The 21,656-nt window shown below is 39.8% G+C and overlaps 1 protein-coding gene across 1 annotated transcript in view; it reads left to right on the top strand.

The window, feature by feature from the left end:
* Nucleotides 1-21,656, top strand: part of Snx7 (sorting nexin 7) — a 79,455-nt gene that overhangs the window by 1,872 nt on the left and 55,927 nt on the right. The window contains exon 2 of the mRNA XM_036191482.1: nt 19,896-20,078. Within this exon, the coding sequence (XP_036047375.1) occupies nt 19,896-20,078 (183 nt within the window). The remainder of the gene's footprint in view (nt 1-19,895; nt 20,079-21,656) is intronic.

Below are 21,656 nucleotides of genomic sequence, written 5' to 3'. Positions count from 1 at the left end.
CAGGTTGCAGCCAGGAGCCCTGGGAATGAGCATTCCTATCAAATTGCCTCAAGCAGTGTCAGCATAAGGGAACTCCCAGGAGCCCAGTCATTTGCTGAGATTTCCTTTTAGAGGTTATTACTGAGAGTCATACTCTCCTCATAATGGTGTCCTTGTGGTTTTGTATTCTTTTTAAAAAATGGGTTTCCAGAATTGTATGTTTCAGGCTTATACATCTGCACCAACCTGACTTGCTGCTACATAACTTCATGTACTTGTTGCCTCGGGAAAGTTAAGAACTATGTCCTTAGAATTTGAAAAGTAAATGTGTAATACTAGTTGAAGTCGAAAGAAAGTACCATACTGAAAAAAACATTTAGTTATTCCAAGGGGTTAAAACTTTCAACTGTTAGCCACAATTAGACAAACAAAATTATGAACGGCTTCATTGGAACCACTCTTTGCCATATCCCTCTTCAGCCTCTCTGTAGCTTTACTACTGTCTGGCCTACTCCTGGATGAGGTCTGCCCAGTACTAGTGAAGCCAACTCTCACTGCCCCTCAGCAGTGTAAGATTAGTGACATTCACATTTACAGTCACTTTTTCTCCTTAGAGTGTTTGTGAATGTATAACTGATGTCCCTTCCAGAATTCATCAAAAGAATAAGAACATTGACTGACTAAAACATTTTCTCCCAGAAAAACAAAACAAAACAAAGACATGTTTTCCCTCCTTCTAGGAAAAACATGCAATATCTATTTCTTCCTATCATAGTCTTGAAGCCTACATGGCAAGCCAGGACAAACACTAACTGGTAACATATACCAGGAGGAATTGAGAGAAAAAGAAAGTAGGGGGCATTGAGTTTTCAAAAATTTGCCCAGGAGTCATTGATCCAGAGTTTGGAAAAAACATTGCAAATGCAGCAGGTATTGATTTTAAAAAGTAACAACAGGTGTTTGAAAAGAAAACAGAGAACATAACCAACAAGACAAGGAAATAAAGTAAGAAGAAAAAATATGCAAATGACAGTAATCATGTTAAAAATTGTCTTGCAACTTGGCCACAAGGAAATGAAAGAGAAATACTAATGAAAAGAGGCCAATTCTCTACTTTCTTTTGCACACATAGACCTGTGCTATACGTGTGTGTCGCCTGTGTATTCATGGTTACATGTGCATGTGCACAGGACCTGAGGTTGACATTAGGTGTCTTCCTTCTTCCTTGGCCACCATGGCCACTGAAACAAGGTCCCCCACTGAGCCCAGAGCTGGCATCTGGGTTCCAGCTTGCTTCAGAGTCCCTTTCTCTGTCTCCCATGTTGGAATGAACAGGCAGACCACTGCCAACCCAACCCAGCCCTTTTGGTTCTGGGGATCAGAGCTCTAGTACTCATGTTGTGTGGCAAGTGCTTTACCTGAGGAGCCACCACGACAGTACCGAATTCTCTACTTTTAGGAGGAAAATTCACCAGTTTTGTGAAAATTATAGTACTCATAAACTGTCCTTATTTTTCATCTACGCCATCACATCTAGTGATTTTTGAGAAGTGTAGCTTCTACCTCCAAATACAATTAGGTAAATATGTTTTTAAAAAATAATAGGCCAGGGCTGGAGAGATGCCTCAGTTAAGAGCAGCTGGTGCTCTTGCAGAGGACCTGAGGTCAGTTCCTAGCATCCATGTCAGGTAGCTGACAGCCACCTGTAACTCCAAGAGATCCTGGCCTCCATGGGCACTTCTACATATTCACATACACATGAGCAGCCACACATACATTCATATGAATTAAGAATAAAATAAGTTCTTAAAATGGACCATAAAGAGGTTCTGAAAGATAAGGAGTAGTCCTATTTTTAATCTCTAGCAAAGCAATGGGTGGATCATTTTGTGTTTTGTTTATGAACTTTGGAAAGAAAGAGATGATCAGTAGAAGCCAATATGTCTCACATGAATATGGAAAATTTAAGATTATTTATGATAAATAGAAGTTTAGTAACAGATATTTTATTTAGAAGTTTAAGTTTGAAGGGAAACACATTCTCATAGAAGAAGTTATTTTTGAAAGATAATAGGTTTTTTCATTACTATTATGGAATACTTAAGACTAAATCACTTTATGAATAAAAGTTTGCTGACCATAGGATGTTAGAGGCTCAGGGACATGATATGCTTATCAGCTCAGCTGTGGAGAAGGCTTCCTGTGAATGTCATCGTATGGATGATGTACAGGGGAAGAAGAGAACTATCACATTATCACACAGGAAGCCAGAGGGACCAAGAAAGTCCCCAGTCTTGATTTATATTAAAGAACCTCTTGAAAGAAGCAAGTCAGGGTTCTATGAGTACTCCCTTAAATCTAAGGATGTCCCAGTAGATCCAACCTTCTGTGGGTTCCATGACCCCCTCCCCAGTAAGCCCACAATGACAGAAAGCTCCTCAGACCATAGTAAAACCACAGCCATGACAGAGGTACATACTATACTAGCCAGTAAGTCTATCAAGCATTTAGAAGATACTAGACTACATACATGCATACATACATACAGAAAACTACATACTTCATGTTTGTCTACCCAATCTTTGTTTTGTGTTAAATGCTCTATCAGTCATCACCCTGAAAAATCAGAATTTTCTTTGATACTTTAAATGAGATATTAATGCAGGAGTTATTTATAGAATTTGTTGTCTATATTAAGGAACAATGGATCCCAGGGAAGCACATAAATAGTCTGAGAGTAACAAAAAGCCATTACCATTGTTCTGCTTAAAAGGGATGAAGTATAGAAACTGTTCAAGGCTGGAGTTGTGGAGGAAGGGCCAAATGAACTTATAAAGCAACACAGCTACTGCCAGCAGGGTTGTAGCAAGGCAGGGAGACAACATGGAGCCTGCTTTCCGAGTTCCCCTTTACCTTCCTTGGACAGCATGCATATGTTCCCCACCACCACCAGGGAAGTTGCCAACGTGACATCATCATAGGGACAAGCCTTCCAACACACAGCTCACAGATGGATGGAACCCGAGGTTGGAAATAAAGGATAACTTGATTAGACCATACATAGTACCAAAAGGTAGAGAGTAGCTTCAGATAAAGATAACCACTTTGTATCTCCGTTTTCACATGTTCATCTATGATGCAACTCACCATCCTTCTATCAAACAATGGGATCTGTGCCTCTCCTGGAATCTGGAGGTGGAGAGGGTATGGCTATCTTGACCAATATGATAGGATGGAAATGGTGTTGTACTGGTTCCAAGGCCAGTTCATAAAAGGGACCACAGTCCTGTTTGTCCTTTGGGGCACTGTTTGCTTTTCAAAGCTATCCTGTCAGAAACACAGGCTAAGGCCTCCAGTTGGTAAGCTTTCCCTGAGGTCATTATAAATGAAAATATACCCAAGGCATAATCTTAGTGGTTAGGACCAGAGACAACCTCCCTTTCCTGTATGTGAAATCCTGGCTCCACTGATTAGAAAATTAGGTAAGTGTTTCTCTGGGGAAGGTCACTTGATGGCAACCACTCAGATGAGGAGAAAGTGTAAATATGAGGATTAAATGAATGTCTCTTTCCTTAAGGCCTGCTTCTGTATTGTGGCTCAGAGAGATGAAAGCAGAGGGGAGGGAGAAAAGGAAGGAGGGAGGGGGAAGGGAGGGAGAGAATGAGTGACTATAGAGCTGATCTGACTATTTCTGTTCCACCCACTGGAAATCCCACTCAGTGCAATCACGGCTCTCATTTGTGAAGTGCTCTCGATCTTCTTCCCTAAGTGAAGGATGGAAAGGAAAGGATGAAACCCCTAGGTTCTCTGACTGAGTTAGCATATGTGATCACTTCAGTGAAGCAACTTCAGTCTGAGTTGCAAGAGACCTTTTTATAGGACTGTTTTATGGGTAAGCATTTCATATGGATTTTGGTGCCTGGAAGATCAATACACACAAATGCCACAGTACTGCTGCATCAAAACAAAATGTCACTTTTCCAAGGTCACAAGGAGTGTTGGCGATGCTAAAACCTGAACTGTCTGTGCCTCATCTGAGGATGTTCCATCCTCCTTCTTTGACAGGGCTGTGGGGAGGCGTTGATAGACTGTGTCAGAAATGGCAAAGGAATGCTGTCTCATCTCCAAATGCAGATGTTGTATTAAGGAAGAGGCTGAGAAGCTGTTGAGGTTTAGTTGGGAACCAATGCCATCATCTTCTGTTGACTCTGGAGCTGACAAGTTTTTCTACATGTGTGTGTGTGTGTGTGTGTGTGTGTGTGTGTGTGTGTATGCACTTGTGCAGTGCATGCATGTGTCCCACTGAGGTTCTTCGGGTGACCATGACTGTGAAGAAAACCTTTTGATGAAGCAAAGTGCTTTAGCTCAGGAAAGACTTGGGTTTTATTCTTTACTCTTTCTGAAGAATCATTATAGTCTGGGTGGGTTCAGTATTTGCAGTTTGAGGGGCACAGCCAGGAACCAACCACGGGGCCAAAAATCAATCAAGTTTCACTCAGTTCAAAGTTGAGTTTTCTTGTTGTCATTTCTGAAGTGAGAAGGATTACATCATGCCAGCCTGGGTCCTGTCACTGAAAATGTTAGTGCAAGCCAGATGACTAATGGTCTCAGAGGAAAGCAGGGTGTGACTGTTGAAATGTCCCTTTCCACCAGCGAGAGGGGGTTACAGTGGAATTTTCACATGCCAAATCAACTGGAGGGGCATTGGAAAGAAAAATCTTAAGTTGATAGTCCTTCCCAGTCCTTCAGTTTAATGCCCATGGTGAATCTTAGCCCTCTATGCCCTAATTCTCAGTGTATCTCTTTTCAAGCCTCTCATTTCTTTTTCAGGGAGGAAGGACTTGTTCTGGCTTACAGTTTAGGAGGAATGTAGTCTGTTAGGGTGGGAAGACATAATGGCTGGAGCATGAGGTGGCTGCTCTCATTGTGTCTGCAATCAGGACGCACAGACCAAACTGTTCTCTCTTCCATTTAGTTTTCTGCCCTCTGTGTCATAGTTCCTGAGGCATATAGGACACAATGCCCCATGTTTACCTTGCATTTACACACCATGCACTCCCCATATTTGCTCGTATATATGAAATGGCTCTGTCATTCTGTCATTCTGTTCTTTCCCTCCCATATTTCATATATGTGTGTATACATGTTTTTGCATATGTGTAAGTATGCACGTGTGTGTGTGTGGGGGGCCTAGGTTGATGCTGGGAACCATCTTTGCTTGTGTTTCCACCTTGTTCTTTGAGATAGGGTCTCTCAATCAAGCCCAGAGCTCACTGATATGGCTGCTCTTGCTCATCATTTTGCTTTGGGAATTACCTATCTCTGTTGGGATTACAGTTGGGTTTCCATGCCCCCCTGCACGTATGTGGGTTCTGGCATCTGAATTCCAGTCCTCTTACTTACAAGGCAAGTCCACTCAATCACTGAGCCATGCCTCATGCCTGTTTTTATATTCCTGCCTTTAGAGCTAGGGCTGCTTTGGGCTCTCACTGTCCCATCGGAGTAGTTACTTGAATGGTATTCCCTAAGAATGACTGATAGAGCTTTAGGGTGTTTGTTGCCCACATCTTCTGCCTGTGCCCTATTGAGTATGCTTCCACATCTGGGTGGGTGGTGAGCCTTCCGGTCAAGGTTCTTGATCAGGACATGTGTTAGTTTTGGTCTCTCCTCTACCCCTTTAACTCAGTATCCTGAGGATGAACCTTAGGAGATGTTTGCAATGCAGCATTGTAGAACCCATCCCCAAAAGGATGACTCAGAATCACCTGGAACGGGATTCTCTAGTGGTGATCTAGGTTCGTTTGCTTGCCACTCATGAGCTGACTCTAGTTTTTATTTCTGTATAATTATTATAGGAGCAACAAAAAACATCCTTCTTGCTATTTATGATGTAGCTTAGAACTACGTCCTCTCGGAGTTACTTTTCTTTCCATACATTCAGTTCATTTCTTTCTGTTCTGTGCTCTCTGTGATACTGTTGTGAATGGTCGAATATCAATAAATTCTGCCCTATAAATAGATAATTTTTCTTCTCTGTAAATCTTTTACTGCTCACTTGTTTCCAATATGCTAAGGTCATTGAAGGTAGGAGAGTAAGACAATTAAATACAGAGTGTTTGGTATTTAGTACACATTCAGATTAGCAAGTGGTATGGGCCTTGACATTTTTACATTTATAAACCCAATTATTAACAGTAATTTGCTAATGATCTGGGTTTCAGTAAATGTCGTTTGCATTATATTGTTCTTTCCAAGCCAGATACTAAACTAAGTAGAAGGAAAACAAATTAGTCTTAATCAGTGGTGAGGGATTATTACCAGATGACAGAGAGCTGTGTTGAGCTTAGATCCTGGATAAAGTCCCCCTTTGTGTTGTATGAGAAGAGAAAAATACAAGGTGTAAAAATGGCAGGAGAATCATCAACAATCTCTCTGTTCTTGAGAAAGTAAGTCACTAATTCTTGACTCAGAAGGCTTGGTTAGGAGGCTGGAAGGTGACTCTGGAAGGAAAGGAATAAAGTGGTATGGGATGGATAGTTTGCAGAACAAATCTGAAGGCTGGGAAAGCAGGTACAGAAAAGGGCAGAGACCTGTTGTTTGTTTGTTTGTTTTATTTTGCTCTTTTGTGGGACCCACTACTCAGCAACCAAACAAATCACACACGGAAACTTATTCTTAATTTTTTTTTTTTTTTTGCCAGCTTTTCTTAACTTTAAATTATCATGTCTACCTTTTGCCTTTGGGCCTTTTCCTTTTCTTACTTCTGTGTATCTTACTTTCACTCCTACTCCGTGGCTGGCTGTGTGGCTGTGTGGCTGGGTGGCTATGTGGCTATGTGGCTGTGTGGCTGTGTGGTTGTGTGGCTGTGTGGCTGTGTGGTTGTGTGGCTATGTGGCTGTGTGGCTGGCTGTGTGGCTGTGTGGCTGTGTGGCTGGTTGGCTGGTGGCTGGTTGGCTGGTTGGCTGGGTGGCTGTGTGGCTGGTTGGCTGGTTGGCTGGGTGGCTGTGTGGCTGTGTGGCTGGGTGGCTGTGTGGCTGTATGGCTGTGTGGCTGTGTGGGTGTGTGGTTGGGTGGCTGGTTGGCTGTGTGGCTGTGTGGCTGTGTGGCTGTGTGGCTGGCTGTGTGGCTGTGTGGCTGTGTGGCTGGCTGTGTGGCTGTGTGGCTGTGTGGCTGGTTGGCTGGTTGGCTGGCCCCTAGCATCCTCCTCTCCTTGTTCTCTTACTATTTCTTCCTTTTCCTCCCAGATTTCTCCTTCTATTTATTCTCTCTGCCTGAAGCTCCGCCTATCCTTTCTCCTGCCTTGTTATTGGCTGTTCAGTTCTTTCTTAGACCATCAGGTAGACAGGCAAAGTAACACAGCTTTACAGAGTTAAACAAGTGCAACATTAAAAAATGCAGCACATCTTTGCACCATTAAACAAATGTTCTACAACATAAACAAATGGAATATTCCACAACAGAAACCTCCACAGGGAAGGGGACAATAGCTCCTTTAATGAGACACAATGTTTGTCTGTTTCTATCTCCTTGCTCCACAATAGTTTATATAAATACATATATTTAGGTAAGCTGTCATCAACAGTGTTTAGGCCCCAAAGTCTAAAAAGAATATCTTATTCTCTGGAGTTTTCTGCTGTTATCCTTGAGGGACTTGCTGATGTCCCCTGGCACATCTCTGAAGTGACAGCCTATTGCAGTTTTCCAAGTGGCTAGGTGATTATGAGGAAACTCAGAATTCACCCGTTTCATGTGTTTATCTGTACTCTATGCTTTCTAAAGGAGATGCTCAAATAAATATTAAGCATTGGCATCATCTCATATATATATGCATGCATATATGGTTTCCCTACAAGCTGGTGAAGAATCACATCATGAAAATAAGTTGCCTGTTTTAAACATAATGTTTGATTAACTTTGGTAGTGTATATATCAACCATGATAGACAACACAATCTTATCTGTAGTATAGATAAAAAATAAAATAAAATAAGGGTATTAGCAGGTGCATAAAAATCACTAGAACACAATAAAATCAGAAAATTAAACAAGTATTTATTGTTTAAAATTAAAAAGAATATTTTAATCAATTTATAATTTTAAGTTTTATTTATTATTGAGAGAGAGAGAGAGAGAGAGAGAGAGAGAGAGAGAGTGTGTATGTGTGTGTGTGTGTGTGGTGTAGAAGCCCTGGTAACCAGAAAAGGGCATCAGATGCCATGGGCTGTTGGAAGCTGTGAATATGAGTGCTGTGAACTGATTTTGGGTCCTCTGGATGAGCAGTACATGCTCCTAACTGTTGAGCCATCTCTCTAGCTCCTTTATTTTTAATGTTTACTTTGGGAAGTGCTAACACTTGATAGATTTCCTCTTTTCTTTTAAAGGCCAACTTTATTGAGGTATATTTTACATATTCTAAAATTCACTCGTTGTGAGGGAGATAATTTCTTAAATCAATTAATTGCATGGTATAATCAGTGTAAACCGTTTTAGGACATTTTCATTCTCTCAATAAAATTTATCATAACATCTAGCCAAATCCATCTACTAATTTAGTGGGGAATTTTGTTTTTTGTTTGTTTTTTGTTTTTTGTTTTTGTCTTCAAAGATTTGTTTCCTCAGATTATTTCTCATGTGTAAAACCATACCCTATATGGAATTTTATGTCTGACTTCTTTTGTTTGGGATATTTTTGTTTCTTTTGTTTGAGACAGGGTCTTTTATTTGTCTCAGGCTGGACCCAGACTCTCAGACTGTCTGTCTCCACCTCCTGAGTGCTGAGATTACAGGTCATGGCACCATGACCAATGTAATATTACTAAAGTACATTTTTTGTATGTTTGTTCATAATGTAAAATTATTTTATTGTCAATTTGAATTTTTTCGAGAATTTGCTTTGTTTGAGGCAAGGTCATACATAGCCCATTCTGACCTTGAACTTAGAATTCCTCTCCCTCTTCCTCCTCAGTGCTAGAATCACAGGCCTGTGTCATCATTCAAGGCCTCATAGGTGTTAGACTTTTTTTGTATATGTGTTTTAAGAAGGAAAACAGCTTCATTATTTAAAATGAAATCTGAACAATATAAGGTCTGTTTCAAATTAAAATGGAAACCTTGCTATTGTGACCAAAAAAATTAAACATGTCAGATTCTTGGCTGATGAGTCTTCAGAATAAAAAAAAAAAAGAAAAGAAACAAAGAATGCCAATTGTTTTTCTTGTAGAAAGGTTGAGCTAGTCAAATGTAGATGTCCCTTTTAACTCCTTGAGCATCTTCTCTATTCACTAGGGTGTGCCATAGCTCAGCAATCTCAAGTCTTGGGGATTTTCTTATAATGAACACTTACTTCTTGCTTATGACCCTGTCTGTCAAGGCTGAACTTCGGTCCTCTGATAGCCTTTGAGTTGGCCCCACAACTCCTCTTCATTCTGAGTCCATTCTAAGGAAGTAACTGATAACTGGGACATGCTGTTCTTGTGTCAGAGGGAAAAGAACACATACACTGATGGAAATGGGAAGTGGTTCTGGAATCTTCGGTTCAGATACATCCACTGTCCAAAGCAAGTTTTTGCTCAGACCTCTTGATTGATCTTCCTTCCACAAAAGGGCATTGCAAATTTCCTGGCAGTTAATAGGTGGTATAGTCCTGTCATAGGATGAATCTTGCTACCTCTAACTTTGGTACTGTAGAAAATACATTGGGTCTTTCTGAAGAAAGAAAACCAAATTTGTTTTTTTGTTTTTGTTTTGTCTTGGGTTTTGGTTTTGGTTTTTTCTAGACAGGGTTTCTATGTGTAGTTTTGGTGCCTATCCTGGATCTCACTCTGTAGACCAGGCTGGCCTCGAACTCATAGAAATCCACCTGGCTCTGCCTCCCAAGTGCTGGGATTAAATTTGTAATAAAGTGTTAAATATTTTTAAAAAAGAAAATTTCCCTTAGGTAATACATCATGGAAGTATAATTGAAGTTAAGTGTAACTGCATTAGCTTTATGATTCATTGTGTCCCATTGGCTAATGTCCATTCATAGTCCCAGTAAGACCACAGTGAAGACACAGCTACTCAGTGGGGTGCAGCTATTTAACTGACACCTTGCTGTTGGATTTCAAGGGGACCCTTTATTCTGGAGTTCTCCCCTCACTCGCAAAGACCCACAGCACAAAGATATGACTATCTGGAAGTTTAACCCAGTCTATTTCAACTGTTTTTGTTAGTTATTCTTTCATCAAAAGCCATTATCCATCCATCTGTCCATTCATCCATCCATCCACCCACCCATCCATCCATCCATCCATCCACCCATCCATCCATCTCCAGTGTGCTCCTTCAGTGTTTATCTTTTTTTGTTTTGTTTTGTTTTGCCTTGGGCTTAATGATGTCTTACTGTATTTTCCTGCCTCGGTGCTGTACACAGTGACTCTTCACAATGCCTCCTTAAAGCCCCCCCCTCAAAGACAGCTTTACAGCACTCTTCCTTCCTGCTCCTTCACCCCTGGCCCCAGTAAGGCTCCTGTTCCACTAGAACCTCCTCCTTTCTTCATGGATTCTCAATCCTGTTTTTGTCTGTTTTGTTTCCTGGTGTGCATAGGCAGGGTGTCACTAAGTACTTTAGGCTTGCCTAAAACGCAAGCTGACCCTTCCAAGTGCTGGGTTACAGTTGTATGCAACCAGATCTAGTTTACAAAGCTTAAAACAACATCAACAAAGCTTGTCTTTGCATCACAGGGGAGTGGTCTTGTTTTTGTAGGGTTCGTTTGTTTACTGTTTGTAAACAAATTGATTATGTCCTTCCCACCCAACCAGATATTATAAACTTTATGGGAGCAGAAGCCCCCAGTCTTGGCCACTGTTGTTTCTTCAGCCTACTACCAGGCACATGAAGGGCACTCGGTAACACTTGGTAAATGAAATAAAACCATGATAGTAGGTGCTTTTTTTTTTTTTTTTTTTAATCTTTTAAGTAGTAACAATGGTCATATCTTATTAGCTCTATAAATTTTAGTATGGCAATACAACAAAATTTGGATGGGAGTTAAATCACATTTACTTATATCAGGTTGTTGAGAGGATTAAGTAAAATAATACTCACATTTATTGATCACACTTAGGAGGCTTCGTGCTCACCATTGTGCTTAAGATTGATGCTTTTTAGTTGTATAATCATTTACTTTAAATTTGTAATGAGATCATCTGAGGATCATACAAGCATATTTCTTTTTTTAAAAATTCATTTTATATACCAACCACAGATTCCCTTTCATCCCTCCCCCCAACCCCCCACATTCCTCCCCATCCCCTCCCCCAACAGGGTAAGCTCTCTCATGGGGGGACAGCCAAGCCTGGTACATTCAGTTGAGGCAGGACCAAGCCCCCCTCCTCCCCGCTCTATCTAGGGTGAGCAAGGTGTCCAACCATAGGTAATGGGATCCAGAAAGCTGGCTCATGCACCAGAGTGTAGCTGGATCTCTTTGAGGGGACCCTGGCAGTCTGAACAATCGTATTTCTATCTTTCTGCAGCTTATGTTTTTTAAGAGTATATATCATGGTACTGTATTGATAGTCTAGGTGGAAAATGTGACTACTTAGTTCAGTATGGAATACAGCAAAATTTTCCATGCACTCAGAGGAGGCCCTCTGGTGATAAAATTTAGGATGAAGGGTACTTTTAATTTGAAATAAGGAAAACATATATTTCTCAGTTTCCTGAATGCTGTACCTCTTGCATAATTTCCTTTTTTGAATGAAATTCTTATGTGTACCAGTTTACTTAGAATAACTAGGAAATGAAAACATTGAGTGTGCCTATTTGAGTTGTCTGTTGGTTTTTCTAGAGTGTGTATAACTATATACTAAGTCTCCCCAGAAATGATCTATAAATATGTGATATCTAGGCCCTTTCCTTGGAAAATATCTGTCAAGGCCACATCTTTGTTTAGGGGAGTGTTTTTAGTTTATTATTATAAGGTTCATTTTATCCATGTCTGTTAGGAGCACAGCCCACGGGACACAGTTCTGCCTACACATTCTAGTCAAGTGTACAGCATTGTGCAGCCATGTGTCTGTAGGGTCTATGCTGTCAACCTCTTTAGAAGTTCTGTTTAGAGAATTTGTCCGGGCTTATTCTGTTTCCAGTTAGTCATTGCTGAATTCACAATTGGAAAGTTGGCTGATGTTTTCTGTGTGCATCCAGCACCCTAGACTGGCTTTAAAAAGGCTGTTTCAGTAGGCCTGTTATCATGTGCAGACCTAGCACAGCTGGTGCAAATAGCTTTGAAACCACAGAGCAGTGTTGGTTACTGAGGCACACATGTGGATGCCAATCTTTAAAAAACAAAAACAAAAAACCTAGTGTGTATTTGTAAATTCTATGAGAAAACTGCAAAGACAACTCAGAATTCTTTTCCCAATTAATCAGGAAAGTATGTCTTCATCATACTTAAATGTACTATTTTCTTATTTTAATTTTTAGGATGAGTTTTGTGTTGAAAATGTAACTCAAAGTGACTGATCATATGCTAGTGTAAATAATGCCATGGGTTCAATCTCATCACTACAAAAACTTAAAAAATATGAATCTAATAAAATATTCCATTGCATTTAAGATGAAGTTTACAGATCTGGTAGCTATCTATACAGTGTCTATAACATAAATCAGGGTAGACACAGTTGGACTTATTTTTGTAAATAAGGATTTATTAGAACACAGGCTCACACATTCATTTATATATGGTCTGTAACCAATTTCACATTATAGTGGCCAAGTTGAAAATATTTTAACAGAGAACAGATGACCTAAGAATCCCCAAATGTTTGCTGTTTGGTCTGTTAGTGTCAAAGATAACGTATATAGCACCTTCAAGCACACATTGCATACATCATATTTATTATTTATTTATTATCTTCTCCTTGCTGCCCCTCCATGATTCAGGGTAAAATATGATTTTTCTGAGAGTTTCCAACTGAATACTTGAAGGTCAGAAAAGCCAAGTAACTTGATCAAATTCACAACTCTGGCCTAAACTTGAATTGAAATTAGATCTGCCAGTTGGGTGGATTTTTTTTTCTTTCTTTTAATGTACAATGTTTAATTTTTTTATGTTGCTATGATATAGTACCTGAGATTGATCAATTTATGGAGAAAAAAATAATGAATGTGGAGGCTGGCTATTCTGAGATCAGAAAGCCATATCTAGTGAGGGCATCTTGCTGCTTTCATTCATGATGGCTATGGAAGACTGAGTTGGCACGTGACTGCAGAATGCAGGTGGCAAAGCACTGAGTTCCTTCCTTTACCCCACTCTTGCAAGAACTACAGGAACCTCCCGATAGAGCAGGGTGTGGACTGGTGTGATGGCTCAGCAGATGAATGGTTTTGCTATTGTTGTCTGATGATGGAGTTCAATCCCCAGAGCTCACAGTGGACAGAGAGACCCGGCCCCTAAAAGTTGTTCCTTGACTTCCACACACAGGCTGCAGTGTGTAGCCCCACCCCACAATAAGTACAACATTTTCAAAGAGTAGGGACGTTCATAGCCTTCCTACTGTGGGTTCCCAGGTGATAGATGACCTTTCTAATAGACTGCAAATGAGAAATTAAACTTGAGAAAAGTCAGGATCTCACTGCCTTTCAATACCATCACACGGATAATTGAATCTCCCCCTGAGCTTGGGTAGAGACAAAGCGTACTGTAATTATATAGCATGTTTTGTTTTGTTTTGTTTTCTTCAGGAAGGAAATTTGTGTCAAGTAAAATTATGCACAATTGTGTCAAGTAAAATTACATCTTTGTTCTGAATGTCATTGTAGTGCACAGTGCCCAAGGGAATGCAACCGTATCCAAGGCGGCACTGGCAAGACATTAAAAGATAAAGGAAACTGAGGAACAGATAAATGAATTGTGGTATGTGCTTGCATGGATGTATACACTACTGAGAACCGGAAATTATGTCAAACAAGATTAGCATGCTGTGTGCTCTGTTCCCGAAAATGGCAGTGGTAGCGTTTCCTTCAATCACATCTTCAGCACTCTTCCTGGGTCTGTCTCCTTTATTTTTATTATTATTATTATTATTATAAGCAGGCAGATTGGAAGGACTTGTAAATCAAAACACAGCTGGCAAGCCTAAATTTAGGCCTATCAAGATGAGTGTCCCTCTTTGTAACGGCTTCTCAAACTCCTTCCACTTGACGTTGCCTTTTTTTTTTTTTTTTTTTTTTAAACCAGATGTCTCTTGGTGTGCATGTTTCTCCTGCTTCAGCAATTTTATTCGCATGGCCTTTTCATGCCAGTATTCTGATTTATCACACTTCTCACACTGATTTCTCTTCCCCAACTACGTGTAAAAAGAAAATCGTTGTTTGTGCACAGATGGCGGATGCGATTTAGCATTATCAGAGCAATTCATGTTATATTCATGAGAGATCCCGAGTAGCTTGTTAGTGGGGGATATTAAGAAAGGACACCGTGCTGAGAGGTCATGGCTCAACTTTGAATGTATTTCTTTTGGTGTTTATCTTTGGAACATTCGATCATTGATAAGCCCTTCTGGATTTTAAATTTCAGTTGTAGAGTTTGGAAACTAGGAGAGAGCCAGAGACCTCTTCCAGGAATTATTACTAGAGTTGGGTATGAACCTACAGAATAGGAAAAGGATAGATCAAGGATGACCCTTTATCCTCAGGCTTTCACTGTGTACAAAGGCAGATATAGAAACACTGTATTAGTTTGCTAGTTCTGCTATACCATATTATCAACAAATTGGGCGTGTCAACAACAAAAAATGGTGCATTCCCAGATCTGAAGGCCAATACATCAAGAGTAATGCTTCCTTCTTGGGGTGTGAGGGTAAGACCTATCCCTTGCCCCTCACCTGGGCTTATTCAGAGCTGTCTTTGTGTTTCTTCCTCTTTTTTCCCCACTATGTATGTCTCCCCATTTTACAAAAATGCCAGTTATATTAGCTGTCACTTTAATGAACTTATTTTATTTTAAAAGATTTATTTTTACTGTCTTTACTTGTGTGTGGGGTTTTATATGTATGGGTGGGTTGGTGGATGGAGATGATGGGATGGTTCCCATGGAAGCTAGAGGTGTTGGATTTCCCCTGGAGCTAGAGTTCCAGGGAGTTGTGAGCCATCTAATGTGGGTACTTGTGTCTGAACTTCTACAGGATCAATGCAGGCCAAATGAACTTATTTAAATATAATTAGTTCAATAAAGACACTGTCATGGGTAGAGAGATCGCTCAGCTGTTCAATCTCTATTTGATTCCCTAAAACCTATGTTTGCAAAGAAGAGGAAGAAGAAGAAGAAGAAGAAGAAGAAGAAGAAGAAGAAGAAGAAGAAGAAGAAGAAGAAGAAGAAGGGAGAGGGAGAAGAAGAGGAAGAAGGAGGAGGAGGAGGAGGAGGAGGAGGAGGAGGAGGAGGAGAAGAAGAAGAAGAAGAAGAAGAAGAAGAAGAAGAAGAAGAAGAAGTAGTAGTAGTAGTAGTAGTAGTAGTAGTAGTAGTAGTAGTAGTAGTAGTAGTAATAGTAGTAGCAGGAATCTTAAAAGTTCTTATTAATAAAATCAAACCCGAGGCCAGTTATTGGGGTGAATGCTGGAAGATCAGAGAAGCAGAACAAGCCACAAGTATCTCACTTGCTAGTTCCTCAGGTGATCCTGTTTCCTTAGGCTGGAAGCTTCTGAGTCCTCCTCCCCATGAATCTCAGCTGAACTGTGCTGCTCCAAAGCCTGAATGCTCAACCAGCCAAAATGCTTAACTAACTTAATTCCTGGTCCTCACGCCTTATATACCTTTCTTCTTTCTGCCATCACTCCCTGGGATTAAAGGCTGAATTTCTGGGATTAAAGGCATGTGTCACCATGCCTAGCTGTTTCTACAGTGGCCTTGAAGTCAGAGATCTAGCTCTGCCTCCCAAGTGCTGGGATTAAAGGCGTGCACTACCACCACCTAACTTCTGCTATGGCTTGCTCTGACCCATTTTCTAGCCACCATTTTTGGCTCTGTTCTAGTGGCTGTCTGTTCTCTGACCCCAGATAAGTTTATTTTGGGGAACACACAATATTTTGGGGGAACACAATACCAGAAGAAGAACAAGAGGAGGAGGAGGAGAGAGACAGAGAGAAAGAGAGAGAGAGAGAGAGAGAGAGAGAGAGAGAGAGAGAGAGAGAGAGAGAGAGAGAGAGGAAGGAAGGAAGGAAGGAAGGAAGGAAGGAAGGAAGGAAGGAAGGAAGGAAGGAAGGAAGGAAGGAAGGAAGGAAAGAAAAGACTAGATCTGGCTACATGCTTAGAGCTAGGGGGATAAAGACAGGTCAATACCTAGGTTCTGGTGCTCCCAGGTCAGTTAGCCTACCTTCCTTGGAGAGGTCTGACACAAAAGGAGAAGTTGTCTAAAAGGAGTAAATAGCTCCTGAGGAACAATCCCTACTGTTGTCTGTACTCCGTATAGTCACACCCCCAAACACATTTGTACTCCACATAAGAGCATCCACACATACATAAACATGCATGAACACACAAAGACCCTCTCACCAAATAAAGTTGCATTCAAAGGTACTAGGTGTAGGTTTTCAGTATATGAGTTTGGAGGATTTGGGAGTGGCGAGGTACATGATTGAACTGATAAAAGAAATAGTTAAAGAACCAAGAATAACCACAGGGAAACCTGCATTTAACTTGTGGATGATACGGCCATTCTAATATATTCATTTCAGAAGTTGCTTCAATGTTCTCTCTAAAAGTGAGTGGACTGTTGCTTTGGAGTCAAGACAGATTGCAATGAATTTTAGCAATGTACTAAGCCTTTCTTTATTATATATTCAGATCTTGGTTTTCTTGGTTTTGTGTTTGTGTCTGTTTTCATTGAACTGGCAGTGGAAAGGGTATCAAATATAATTCAAGAAGAGATTTTTTTCATAGCGATCATGTCCCTTCTGCTGTTGTGTCTAGGAGAAAGAAATAAAAAAGCTGTTTTTCCAATGCTTCAAAGAGTGTAAGATAATGTACATGTTTCAAAGTTGAGAGAGAAGGAAGGGGGAGAGGGGGCGGGAGAATGGTGGAGGGGAAACCTTTATTAGAGAATATGTGTTAAGGATCCATTATCCAAACTCACCAGCCACAAAAGGTTAAATGGGTTAATTGCTTCTGTGTATCTTTTCCAACACCTATTTTTCTCAGTTATTTGTGTCAAGGTGCATCTTTTAAGTAATGTCAATGTATTTTTTTTTCATTTTTGGAGGGGGGAACAAGTCTAAAACACATTGGATCGTTGGTTTTATTGCGGTTTAAAGAATATTTTTGAGGGAGTCATAGTAATTTAAATCCTTCTACTGAAATCATCCATGTTGCTAAATTTTCAGCCTGTAATTTTCTTCCTTTGCTGGATATGGAAGCATATTTTTATTACACCACATTGTACTCCACAAAATTATGAGCCTTTGTAAACCAACCCAGATCCTTCCCACTCTACAAAAGGCTGCATTTTATGTAGAGGAAATAGAACACAAAATTACGTAGTAGGTAAAAGAAGTGGGTGGTGGTAAGCAGAGTGGGTGGGCACAAAGAAAGCTGTAGTGCAGGGCTGCATGCAGTGTCAGGGAAATGTCAGGGACATTTGCCTGCCAAATTAAAACTTGTCAGGTTAGAAAACTCCTATTTCTAGTGGGTGGTTTGTAAGAGGTTTTTGTACATACTGGTGGTGTAATATTTACTTGGGAACTCTAAATTCTGTTAATGGCTTCTTAGGATTCTATTATGTCACATTCCATACTTTATTTTAGACAATTATCCTTTTTTGTCACCATACTTTAAAATTTCCTGTTTAGCCATGTAAACTTTGATGAGCTGAGAAAAGAACACTCGCCAAGTCCAATCCAGTGTCTCTTGCCACATGGCCCTAGACAACTGTCTTAACTTATAATCGTGGTTTCTTGTTGCTTCTGAACATTAGCATTTACAGTGTTGACTCTAGCAATTTTATTATAATTCTCTGAGTATAAGACAAAATATATTGACTTTAGGATATTTGGAAAACAGAAAACATCACATAGAAAAAAAATATAACCTGAGAACAACATCTTTGTTAGAGAAGAACCAATGTTAAGGATCCATTTCTCCCCAAACCCACCAACCCCAAAAGATTAGACCAATCTTTTTTTTTTTTAAAGTAATGCACCATGAAATTTTTTCCAGGTACTATGTTGGACTGGAGAGATGGCTCAGTGGTTAATAGTGTGTAGTGCTCTTATAGAACTTATAGAAGACCTAAGTTACTACTATTCTCAACAACCACATTGTGTGGCTCACAACCACATATCACTACAGCTCTGAGGGCATCTGACAACCTCTAAAGGCATCTGCAGGTTCCTGAACTCACATGTGCATATTCCTATACAGACACTCACAAAAGATACATAATTAAAATAAAAATAAATCTTTACAATATAATAAACATTGCTTTGGATCATTTTGATCATTTATTTTATTACATCATCTGGTTACAGTTTATTGCATCCTAACATATAGAGATAGAAATTATCTTATTAAACTTTTGTTTCAGGGTATTTTGTGTTTTTGTGCATCTGATTAACCTACCTAGCTATGAAACTGGCCCTTTACTACTTGGTTCAAATCATGCCTAAACATTTACCCTTTAGATCAGTCTTTTCTGTGATGACAACAGCCTGCACCTTCTTATTATTAAGGGCCATTATCATCCTTGTTTCGTCAATGATTGTGTCCCACATGACACCTCTTCTGCTGTTTCAGCCAAGCATCTTTTCTTGATGGACATTTGCAGATAGATGCTACACCTCCCTGGCTTTGCTGTGAGTGTTGTGGATTCAAATCCTAGTTCTCACACTTGTTTGGCAAGTGTTTTATCAACTGGGCTGTTTCCTAGACCCTAACTTTTGTTTGATGAAATATTTAAATAGTGTCTCGGATTTTAGGTCAACTCCCAGCTCTGTGCCCAACTTCAGGTGCTTCCAATTCTAGAGCCATTTTGAAGTAAGAATCAATTCCTCATAATTCTAGAAGGTCAAGGTGCTGACTGGTTTGGCATCTTGCACTGACTACTCTGCTTCCACAATGGTGTTTTATTTTATTTTATTTTTCTGTGTCCTCACATGTAGAAAGAAGAAATTGGACGGTTGCTAGTTAGTGCCCCCTCACCCCCATAACCTCATTATAAGGTAGCTAAAGCTACTTTACAAGACTTTACCTTTGTAACTTAATCCTGACTCTTAATACTGTTGCATTAAGGAATAAGTTTCAACTTGTATTTTAGAAATAATGCAAGCATTCAAAGCAGTGGAAACCTGAAAGGTTATATCTTTTTTCTTTCATCATTTTTAAGGTGGAATTTGTGAGCAAGCATAGATTAGAATAAATATTTAAATAACCATATAAAACTAAATACTTAGCATACATATTTAGCTATGAATCCAGGAGTTCTTTTTGCTTTTGCCATATTTTATTGATATTGAAATTGAAAATTGTTGCTATTTATTTTGAAGTCAGTTTGTGTATGCATGTGTGTTACATGCACATGTTTGTGTACATATATATGCATGTATGTGCGAATGAGTGTACATTATGCATGTGTGCATTTATGTGGGATCCAGGAGTCAGCATTGGGTGGTTGGGTGTATTCCTTGATAGGTTTCCATCTTATTTTTCTGAGTGGGTCTCTCTCACTGAACATGGAATTAATCTATTCAGCTAGGATGGCTGGCCAATGAGCCTCAGGGAATCACCTTTGTGGTCCTGGGATTACAGATGTGCACCATGTCACCTGGCTTTTATGTGGGCTCTGGGGATCTGAACGCAGGTCCCCATGCTTGTATAGCAGGCCCATTCCAGACTGAGCCTTATGGCCAGTGGCTGATGTTCTCTTTATACATGCTTTATTCTTTAGGATGCTTCACTGATGGACATGAACTCCTTCAGCCCTATGATGCCAACATCCCCTTTGTCGATGATAAACCAAATCAAGTTTGAAGATGAATCAGATTTAAAGGATCTTTTCATTACAGTGGATGCACCTGAGAGCCATGTTACTACAATTGAAACTTTTATCACTTATAGGATCAAAACCAAGGTAAATGCTGAGTGACACTGTGCTCTTTGAGTTTCTGAAAATGTCTTGATCATACAGTTCAGTGTTACAGAGTCAGGTGCATTGACTTTTTTCATGAAAGCTATTTTGGGTAAGATATTGTGTCTTACCTGCCCTTCATTTGGTTCCTATGAAATCTGATATTTGAATCGGCTTTATTAAGTGGTGTTTTTTAGTTGTTCTGCTAAGAATAAGAAGATTTTGTTTTTTAATCATAAAAATGCTAACTAGCCTGGTATAGTTGGGTATGTTGGAATCCCAGCACTTGGAGACTGAGTCAGGCAAAACTGTAGTTTGAGGCCACATTAGCTATGTAGAGAATTCAAGTACAGCCTGGGCTTTGTGAGACACTATTTCAAAAGAAACATTCCAAATAAATAATAAATAGATAGGGAAATAAATAAATAAATAAATAAATAAATAAATAAATAAATAAATAAATAAGAGCCTTTGGAAAAGAAAAGTCTTGGGTTCATAATAAAGAGAGCAAATCATTAAAAACAGGACACATAGAAGTTTATTTTTTTTTCTGAAAATTACAGAGTGTAACGCTATTTGTTTCTCAAAGAGGATCAAACCACAACTGTAGCTTGCATGTGAAATGCTTGTTCAACAACACAAGAGAAATCCATTCAGAAACTATGTCTGTCATCCTTTACACAAAGAAAGCTAATGTCAGACAAAATAAAACAAAATGTAATCTGTTTCAGTAAGTTCTTTTAAGAGTAATCTGTAATTTCACTTTGCAAGTTAAGTACCTTTTTTAAGGAAGGCTCCGCCTATCACCAGTGTGGGTCTCAAGGGTGGAAGAATGTCTTTTCTAGCTGAGAGGGTTCTAGACTGAGCCCCTATAATCCACATCTTTTAGCACAGACTCCGTACTATGGCCCATTGTGGTTCCTGAAAGTGTATATATCGAATTTCTTTCTTTGGCCCCTCATTTCCTTCAGTGCAAAGTGCAACCCCCACCCCATGCCCCACATACACAGCCACACCACATAAGCCCATCTCATTTTCATCCCAGCCCCTGCTCTACTCAGGTAGAGTAGTTTCTATGCTGTGAATAGTACAGGTGCCTCTTGGTCTCATGAATATGAATATCCTTTCCCATCTGTCTGATGTCTCCATCTCCTTAGATGGAAAGAGTAATATTTATTTTTCAAGGTATCAGCTACCTAAGAAGGCTTCTCTAGCTCCCCAGTGCTAGCTCCTAGCTTTTCTCTGTTCTTTCCTACAATTCCAGAAGAACCCATAAAGGTACAGAAAAGCAACTAAAAATGTTTCCTCAATCTTTCTGAGCCTCATAGTTTTCAAAGCTAAAACTGGAGATTTTGCTAGATGTTAGTTCTGTAATCAAACCCGGTGTTGCTCTGAGAATCAACTTAAGTGAAGTAATCAATGTAAAACACTTAGCTGTGTGCAGTAAGTGGTCAGTAACTGCTGTCTACCCATTAGTAAGTGGAAAAGCATATGAGTATTTGTATTTCTTCCCAAGGAGTCTGAGCTTCTCAAGGAAGGTTTTAATAATCCCAAACAGGTACTTCTTACTTGATAATTTAC

The sequence above is a fragment of the Onychomys torridus genome, chromosome 6 (genome assembly GCF_903995425.1).
Source record: "Onychomys torridus chromosome 6, mOncTor1.1, whole genome shotgun sequence".
Taxonomy (NCBI): domain Eukaryota; kingdom Metazoa; phylum Chordata; class Mammalia; order Rodentia; family Cricetidae; genus Onychomys; species Onychomys torridus.
The sequence above is the reverse complement of the archived record's forward strand: the minus strand, read 5'-3'. Positions and strand labels throughout refer to the sequence as shown.